This window comes from Babylonia areolata, chromosome 2 (genome assembly GCF_041734735.1).
Source record: "Babylonia areolata isolate BAREFJ2019XMU chromosome 2, ASM4173473v1, whole genome shotgun sequence".
NCBI classification, from domain to species: domain Eukaryota; kingdom Metazoa; phylum Mollusca; class Gastropoda; order Neogastropoda; family Buccinidae; genus Babylonia; species Babylonia areolata.
Window position 1 is genome coordinate 15986969 of NC_134877.1, and position 10000 is coordinate 15996968.

The window sequence follows — 10000 nt, forward strand, 5'->3', positions numbered from 1 at the left end:
CAAGCGGAAGGCTCTTATACTGAAAAGGTGAATGTTGACAAAGAATACCACAATTCTGACGACGGAAGCTAAAGGCTGGGTCATTGAGGCACCCACTGGACATCCGAGGGGTCTGTGTAGAGGAGAAGAGAGGACTGGCCGTATTGAGTTTCAGTTTCAGTAGCTCAAGGAGGCGTCACTGCGTTCGGACAAATCCATATACGCTACGCCACATCTGCCAAGCAGATGCCTGACCAGCAGCGTAACCCAACGCGCTTAGTGAGTGAGTTTTAACAATCTGTGGACAGAGAAGGACAGAGAGCAGGGCAACTCTGTAAAAAATAAAAATTAAAAAAAAAAATTTTAAAAAAAATTTGATGTCGCTTGCTTCCGAACCCTTGCCACGCCTTCGATCCTCGTCACCACCACGGCAGCACTGCACTCTTCCCGCTCCCAAACCCGCACGCCCCCCCCCCCCCCGACCCCCCAGCAGAACCTCCCCACCTCCTCTGTGTGTGTGTGTGTGTGTGTGTGTGTGTGTGTGTGTGTGTCTGTCTGTCTGTCTGTCTAGACAGACACGGTGGTGTTACCAGAGGGACACTGGTAAAAAAAAAGACAGGGTGGTGTTACCTGAGAGACATTGGTCAAAAAGATACGGTGGTGTTACCTGAGAGACATTGGTCAAAAAGACAGGGTGGTGTTACCTGAGGGACAGTGGTCAAAAAGACAAGGTGGTGTTACCTGAGGGACACTGGTAAAAAAGACAAGGTGGTGTTACCTGAGAGACATTGATCAAAAAGACACGGTGGTGTTACCTGAGGGACACTGGTCAAAAAGACAGGGTGGTGTTACCTGAGAGACATTGGTCAAAAAGACACGGTGGTGTTACCTGAGGGACACTGGTCAAAAAGACACGGTGGTGTTACCTGAGAGACATTGGTCAAAAAGACACGGTGGTGTTACCTGAGGGCCAGTGGTCAAAAAGACAAGGTGGTGTTACCTGAGGGCCAGTGGTCAAAAAGACAAGGTGGTGTTACCTGAGGGACAGTGGTCAAAAAGACACGGTGGTGGTACCTGAGGGGACAGTGGTCAAAAAGACAGGGTGGTGTTACCTGAGGGACAGTGGTCAAAAAGACACGGTGGTGTTACCTGAGTGGACAGTGGTCAAAAAGACAAGGTGGTGTTACCTGAGGGACAGTGGTCAAAAAGACACGGTGGTGTTACCTGAGTGGACAGTGGTCAAAAAGACAAGGTGGTGTTACCTGAGGGACAGTGGTCAAAAAGACAGGGTGGTGTTACCTGAGTGGACAGTGGTCAAAAAGACAGGGTGGTGTTACCTGAGGGACAGTGGTCAAAAAGACACGGTGGTGTTACCTGAGAGACATTGGTCAAAAAGACACGGTGGTGTTGCCTGAGAGACATTGGTCAAAAAGACAGGGTGGTGTTACCTGAGGGACAGTGGTCAAAAAGACAGGGTGGTGTTACCTGAGTGGACAGTCGTCAAAAAGACACGGTGGTGTTACCTGAGTGGACAGTGGTCAGACAGACAGACAAATGGTGTTACCTGAGGGCACACTGGAAAGACAGTGTTACTTGAGGGCACACTGGAAAGACAGTGTTACTTGAGGGCACACTGGAAAGACAGTCAACACGGTGTTACCTGAGGGCACACTGGAAAGACAGACAACACGGTGTTACCTGAGGGCACACTGGAAAGACAGACAACACGGTGTTACCTGAGGGCACACTGGAAAGACAGACAACACGGTGTTACCTGAGGGCACACTGGAAAGACAGACAACACGGTGTTACCTGAGGGCACGCTGGAAAGACAGACAACACGGTGTTACCTGAGGGCACGCTGGAAAGACAGACAACACGGTGTTACCTGAGGGCACGCTGGAAAGACAGACAACACGGTGTTACCTGAGGGCACACTGGAAAGACAGACAACACGGTGTTACCTGAGGGCACGCTGGAAAGACAGACAACACGGTGTTACCTGAGGGCACGCTGGAAAGACAGAGTACGCGGTGTTACCTGAGGGCACACTGGAAAGACAGAGTACGCGGTGTTACCTGAGGGCACACTGGAAAGACAGACAACACGGCGTTACCTGAGGGCACACTGGAAGGACAGACAACACGGTGTTACCTGAGGGTACAAAGCCATGCACGTAGTCCGGACAGCCCTGCTCCACCAGCTGACCTCCCTGTGTCCGTGGCCAGCACATGATGCCGTCCCACACAGGCTGACAGTACGACCCTGCAGCACAGTTTTGATTGATTGATTGATTGATTGATTGATGTGGATACTTCTATAGCGCCTATCCTCGGTCAGAGACCAAGCTCTAAGCGCTTTACATACACGGGGACATTTGCACCACAGGCTGCCTACCTGGGTAGAGAGCCGACTGACGGCTGCCACTGGGCGCTCATCATTCGTTTCCTGTGTCATTCAATCAGATTTCAGACGCACACGCATACACACTCAGACAGACATGTAACATTTTACGTGTATGACCGCTTTTATTTACGTACCCCGCCATGTAGGCAGCCATACTCCGTTTTCAGGGGTGTGCATGCTGGGTATATTCTTGTTTCCATAACCCACCGAACGCTGACATGGATTACAGGATCTTTAACGTGCGTATTTGATCTTCTGCGTGCTCATACACACGAAGGGGGTTCAGGCACTAGCAGGTCTGCACATATGTTGACCTGGGAGATCGTAAAAATCTCCACCCTGGGCTGGAGGTAATATCACTCTGGATCAAATGTGGTGAATTTTCAGCCTTCCACAGTTAATTCCCTTCTTTTGATGTCATCCGTGATGTCACCATGACCCTGAATCATAGAGGGGCCTGGCAGTCAAGGAGTTAATGGGGGGGAGGGGGCGTGGGGGGGTGGGGGGGTGTTAAGGCGTGCAGACTGATCCATACACGCTAAACCACAATCATCTGCGTGAAAACAACAACAACAACAACAATAAAGCAGATACCTGACCGATTAAATCATACGAGCCGACCGGGCATGGAATCGCCTTCAGCCCGTGTTTGATCCTGCCGGAAGTTACAGTCTGTGTAGATTAAAATTTTGTGTGCGTAGGAATTCGCAACTTCCGGAGAAAAAAAAACACGACGGAGTGGAGGTGATTTTTTTTACTCCCGGCTCCCAGGAGTTGACTGCCTGAACCTTTCGCACAGATCCCCCCAAACACGCTGATCAGGTCCGTCTCTGTAAAACCACGTGTGCATGCACCTGTGTTTTTTTAGAACACAGCCTTTCGTCAATGAAGATTTTTGCCTTGTCATCTCCACTCCTGTTTTTCTCTGTCTCTGTCTCTGTCTCTCTGTCTCTCTCTCTCTCTGTCTCTCTGTCTCTCTCTCTGTCTCTGTCTCTCTCTCTACCTATCTCTGTTCTTTATAATGGACGTTAAAACGGAAGTCCCCCCTTACCCCTGTTGTCACGGGCAGAAAGGCCTAAACAATAAACCATTCAGACTTCAGACTTCTCTACCTATCTCTTTTTCCCTCCCCCTCTCTTTCGTTCTCCCTCTCTTTCTCCCTCTCCCCCTCCCTCCCCCCCTTTCTCTCTTTCTCCCTCCCCTCTTTTTCTCTATTTTCTCCCTCCTTTCCCCTCTCTATTCCTCCCTCCCTCTCCCTCCCTCCCTCTCTCTCCCTCCCTCTCCCTCCCTCCCCCTCTCTTTCCCTCCCTCCCTCTCTCTCCCTCCCTCTCTCTTTCTCTCTCTCTCTCTCCCTCCCTACCTCCCACTCTCCTCCCTCCCCCCTCTCTCTCCCCCTCCCTCCCCCTCTCTCTCCCTCTCCTTCCCTCCTCCCTCTCTCTTTTTCCCCCACTCTCTCTCTCTCCCTCTCTCTCCCTCCCTCTCCCGCTCTCTCTCCTACCCCCTTTCTCCCTCCCCCCCCCTCTCTCTCTCCCCTCCCCTCTCCCTCTCTCCTCCCTCCCCCGACTGGACAAGACAATTGACCAATGTTATGGGAACATTCCAAATGCCTAAAAATCTGTTCCCCAAGCGCCAGCGGGTACATCTGATCATGATGTTGTTCATTTAATCCCAGCCTACAGACCAAAGATAAAGACAGAGCCGATTGTGGAAAAGAGTGTGAAAGTTTGGACGTCAGAGAGTGTGGATGAACTGAGAGGATGTTTTGATTGTACTGACTGGAGTGTGTTGACTGACCCATGTGAGAATGTTCATGAAGCAGCTGATGTTTTATCAGTTTCTGTGAAGACATGATAATTCCAACAAAAACAGTTAAACTTTTCCCCAACAACAAACCATGGATCTCAAAGTCTCTCAAAACCATTTTAAACGAGAAAAAGGTAGCATTTCAGTCGGGGAACAAGAAGGATAGGAAACTGATACAAAAGAATCTTAGAGGGGAATTACGAAGGGGACAGAGGGAATTAAAATCAAAAGTAGAGCAGCAGTTTCAGATAGGAAAAATGGCAGATGCATGAGATGGGTTAAAAATTATCACTGGAGAAACGAAAAGGAAAACAGTAGCTTGTGAAATGAAAAGGGATGAACAGCTTGACTTTTCAAATAAACTTAATAATTTCTACTGTCGCTTTGAAAGGAATGATCTGGGAAGGGAACAGGATAGGGTTATCTCACAGTTGCAGGAAAAGATCAAAGATAGAAACACAGCTCAGGACTTTGAGATGATGCAAAAGTTGTTAAATCTTTATTTTAAAAACTGAATGTCACGAAGGCAGTTGGCCCAGACAATATCTGCGGAAGATTACTGAAAACATGTGCCTTCCCAGCTGTGTGACGTGTTCTGTAAAACTTTCTACTGGCCTCTGAAGGACTGCTCTGTCCCCAGCATCTGGAAAAAAATACACTATCTGTCCTATCCCCAAGAAAAAGAACCCAGCCGCACTAAATGATTACGCCCTGGCTTCAATAGTGATGAAATGCTTTGAAAAAATAGTTCTCCGCCATCTACTTTCCTTCACTAAACAGCATCTTGACTGTCTTCAGTTTGCTTACAAACCACACAGAAATACTGACGATGCTATCCTAATTCTCCTTCATAATGCTTTCCTTCATTTAGATAAAACAGGAGCTTTTGTTCGTATCCTTTTTGTTGATTTTTTTTCTGCTTTTAACACAATACAACCTCATCTCCTTGCCCTCAAACTGCTAGGCCTGGATGTTGATCCGAAGCTTACTCTTTGGGTAGTAAGTTTTCTTCTTCTTGTGTGTGTGTGTGTGTGTGTGTGTGTGTGTGTGTGTGTGTGTTTACTGAGCTTTAAAAAAACGTGACAATTAGTTATTTTGAATGTGCAATAAGTAGGATGAATAATGTGCAATATGCAGGATGAACGTACAATGGAATATTCCTAATGTTAACGTTCATATTCTAAATACATTTCTGTTAAAAATTATGATGTAACAATTAATTGCAATGTTTTTCAAGCGAATATGTGAAATGCTTTTATTTGAGAACATATGTTTATTACTCCTGTTCAATCAAGTAATCCGTGTGCGGGGAGTGGGGTATGGGGGCGGGGGGGTGCGGGTGTGTGCTGATTATCTGGTTGTGGTTTTCCGCACCTGATGCAATTTATCTTTATTCTTAGCTTATCTATCTATTATAATCAATATGCATTCTAGTAGGCTATGCTCATAGTTATATTCAAAATAATGTTTCTTAATTCTTTCTGTTTTTATATTAAGAATACTAGTTATTACCTGCAATGTGTGGATGAATGTATGTAACGGTGTATGCGATATTTTTACATTTGTCTATCGTTCTATTCATAAAAAGCTGTTGTTGACTTTTAGAGTTATGGTCCCCATGTTGTTTACTTGTCTATGTTGTGATAATGCACCTGGACAAATTTCTCTAGCTGGAGATAATAAAGTTATTCTTATCTCAGCTGATCTTATCTCTCTCCCTCCCTCCTCTCTTTCCCTCCCTCTCTCCCTTTCTCTGTCCCCTCCCTCTCTCCCTCCCTCCCCCTCCTCTCTCTCTCTCTCTTGTGGCTCTCCACACCACTATCAAGCGTCAATGTCCAGCTCAACTCACCATTGTCCTCTTCGTTCAGTTCCTGAATAATGAGCTGGTGGCACATCCTCCGCTCTTCGTTGATTCTGCGATGCTGCTCCTCCACACTCACTGCCACGGAGGTCTGCAAAACACACAAGAGGGGGCCGGGGAGTGGGGGAGACATATGGGCGGTTTATGAGAGCATCAGTTTAATTCAATTTCAGTTCAATTCAAAATACTTTATTGTCTGCTTAATAATGATAAATAATAATAATAATAATAACGGTATTTATATAGCGCTGAATCTTGTGCAGAGACAAATCAAAGCGCTTTCGCATCAATCATTCACACGCATGCATAACTCAGAAACTGTTGAAACTAAAGACAAGGCAGGACAGGCAAGGGAGGCTATTTTGGGAAGAGGTGGGTTTTAAGGCCAGACTTGAAAAAGCTGAGTGTGGAGACTTGACGAAGCGAAAGAGGAAGTTCATTCCAATCGCAAGGTCCAGAGACAGAGAAAGAACGGCGGCCAACAGTCGAGTGTTTGAATCTGGGTATGCATAAACAGAGTGGATCCGAAGCCGATCGTAGTGAGCGAGATGGAGTGTAGAGGTGAAGGCAGCCGCAGAGATAGGAAGGGGCAGTTTTGTGAATGCATCTATAACATAGACTGCTGATCTTGTACTTTATTCGGTGTGAGCCAGGGAGCCAGTGGAGATGTTGTAAAAGAGGAGTGATGTGCTCAGATCTTTTCTTTCTGAGGACGAGTCGGGCAGCAGAGTTTTGTATGCGCTGAAGGGACTGAATGGATGAAGCAGGCAAACCAGACAATAGAGAGTTACAGTAGTCAAGGCGAGAGAGAATGAGAGAAACGACAAGTCTAGATGTTGCGTCAATGGACAGATATTTCCGGACGGCACTGATGCGCCGCAGTTGACAGTAGCAGGACTGACATGTCTGACTGATAAATTTTTGCATGGACAGTGTATTGTCAAGGACAACACCGAGGTTCCTGACTGACGTGGAAAGACGGATGGATATACTGCCAAGTTTGATCGTGTCAGTTGTGATGGAAGACTTTTTTTCGTGTTTTTTTTTTTGTTTCAACCCAAAACAGAAAATTCTCTTTCAGCTGACTTTAAAAAATCTCTACTATGCTGTGTTTTTGTTGTTGTTGTTGTTGTTTAAAAACGCTTTTTATATATACATAGATATTACATCCCTTTTCAATGACATTCAGTTATAAAGCCATGCAAACTCTATGTGTGGGGTGGTGGGGGGGGGTGCGGGTGTGTGTGTGTGTAATCAAGTTATGTAACAGGCGTAGTCTTTGAATCTCTTTTATTTGTTTGTGCGTCATTTTCTTTTTACTTCTTCTTCTTCTTCTTCTTCTTCTTCTTCCTTTTGCAAGTTATTGTGTATGTACATGTGTTTGTTTGATGTTTATTTCAAAGCGCTTTGAGCTCCATTTAAGGGAGGAAAGCGCGCTTCACAAGTATCCATTATTCTTACTAATATTATTGCCATTATCATAATCCTTATCATTATTTTCATCACCATCATCATCATCGTCATTATCATTATCATTGTCATTACTATCTCTAGTTCTGTTTTATTCTAATATGTTTATTTATTCATGAATTATGTTTAATCATCATCCCGTGTCATTTTATGCTAATGTACCACCAAAAACCTAGAGCAGACTATCAAGGCCTGATCAGCGTGTCAGCCATCTGCTCTCTCTCTCTCTATCTGTGTGTGTGTGTGTGTGTGTGTGTGTGTGTGTGTGTGTGTGTGTGCGTGTGTGTGTTACTCGCTTCCGTTCCGTACAGATGTGAGCGATGTTGTGTCTCTCAGTTTGACGCTGTGTTATACTCGTACATTATACATGTATTAAGTATTCAGTATAACTACATTTATATGCGTACATGTTTGTGTGTCTCTTTGAACAACGGCAGATGTGTAAGTCGGCCAAAGTGCTAATATCTTCACCGTTGGAAAATAAAGATTCATTCATTCATTCATTCATTCATTCATTCATTCTCTCTCTCTCTCTCTAGTTGATCAAGATCACTCCAAGCAACTGACACTTCCTGGAAACCGAAAATGAGGGTATTTTTGTATATTTCGACAAAAAAAGAAAGAAAAAAAAGCCTGATGACAAAAAAATTCGTAATAAAAACTGAGAGAAGGCACGGGAATGTAATAAAGAGTAACAAGGAACGACCACGATTTTACGTACGTACGTACTAGAAAGCTAGAAAATGTTGGAGGGGGTTGGGGGGCGAGGGTGGGGCAAGGGGGGAGGGATAAGAGTCAGGTGTGTGCGTGTGGGTGGGTGGGTGGGTGGGTGTAGAGGGTATTACGAAAAAGCGAGTTTTTGTCGGTGAACACGTCTTACTTTGGTGCTGAATTGACCAATCGTGCAATCCCGATTTGCATATCTCGGTCTTTAAAAAAAAAACAAAAAAAAAACGTGATGTCTGGCATCGAAAAACGAAAACCATGCACTTGTTTACGAAAACACACGCACAGTTGACTGTAGCCATGATCATATGCAAGCAAGCGCACACACACACACACACACACACACACACACACACCACCACCACCACCACCACCACCAATCCCCCCTCCCCTCCCCCCCGACCCCCCCCCCTCCCCCCCTTCAACCACACACACACACTTCACACAACTCAATAATCCTACCGACATTGACGAGAAAAAGACAACAGCGTGGTGGATAAGGCAAGACATTGGCTGTACAGTACAGCCAAGAACTTCATTAATTGAAATAGTTGATGGATTAAAAAAATATATATATAATAATAGTAATAATCCTCTTGTCTTCGCTGTACAGTACAGCCAAGGACTTTATTAATTGAAATAGTTGATGGATTAAAAAAATATATATATAATAATAGTAATAATCCTCTTGTCTTGGCTGTACAGTACAGCCAAGGACTTCATTAATTGAAATAGTTGATGGATTAAAATATATATATATAATAATAATAATCCTCTACTCTTGGCTGTACAGTACAGCCAAGGACTTCATTAATTGAAATAGTTGATGGATTAAAAATAATAATAATAATAATAATAATAATAATAATAATAATAATAATAATAATAATAATAATCCTCTTGTCTTCGCTGTACAGTACAGCCAAGGACTTCATTAATTGAAATAGTTGATGGATTAAAAATAAGAATAATAATAATAATAATGATAATCCTCTTGTCTTCGTTGTACAGCACAGCCAAGGACTTCATTAATTGAAATAGTTGATAGATTAAAAAAAAATTAATAATAATAATAATATAATAATAATAATAATAATAATCCTCTACTCTTGGCTGTACAGCACAGCCAAGAACTTTATTAATTGAAATAGTTGATGGATTAAAAATATATATAATAATAATAATAATAATCCTCTTGTCTTGGCTGTACAGTACAGCCAAGGACTTCATTAATTGAAATAGTTGATGGATTAAAAATAATATAATAATAATAATAATAATAATCCTCTTGTCTTCGCTGTACAGCACAGCCAAGGACTTCATTAATTGAAATAGTTGATGGATTAAAAAAAATAATAATAATAATCCTCTTTTCCTGCATCCCCTCCGCTCTAACAAAATAGTGACTGACATGTAAAGTGTACAGTGGAGAGAGATGGCCTAGAAGTAACGCGTCCGCCTAGGAAGCGAGAGAATCTGAGCACGCTGGTTCGAATCACGACTCAGCCGCCGATATTTTCTCCACCTCCACTAGACCTTGAGTGGTGGTCTGGACACTTAAACATTCGGATGAGACGATAATCTGAGGTCCCGTGTGCAGCATGCGCTTAGCGCACGTAAAAGAACCCACGGCAACAAAAGGGTTGTTCCTGGCAAAAATTCTGTAGAAAAATCCACTGCGCGCAGGAAAAAATAAAATTTAAATTTTTTTTTTTTTTTAAGGGTGGCACTGTAGTGTTGCAACGCGCTCTCCCT

The 10000-nt window shown here is 44.0% G+C and overlaps 1 protein-coding gene across 1 annotated transcript in view; it reads right to left on the reverse strand.

Annotated features, from left to right (window-relative positions):
* The window catches only part of LOC143276983 (secretin receptor-like), a 120458-nt gene that overhangs the window by 29135 nt on the left and 81323 nt on the right, over positions 1 to 10000 (reverse strand). The window contains exons 3-7 of the mRNA XM_076581685.1: positions 6038 to 6140; positions 3144 to 3215; positions 2096 to 2244; positions 1678 to 1688; positions 980 to 1053 (exon numbers count right to left, since the gene is read on the reverse strand). Of these exons, the coding sequence (XP_076437800.1) occupies positions 980 to 1053; positions 1678 to 1688; positions 2096 to 2244; positions 3144 to 3215; positions 6038 to 6140 (409 nt within the window). The remainder of the gene's footprint in view (positions 1 to 979; positions 1054 to 1677; positions 1689 to 2095; positions 2245 to 3143; positions 3216 to 6037; positions 6141 to 10000) is intronic.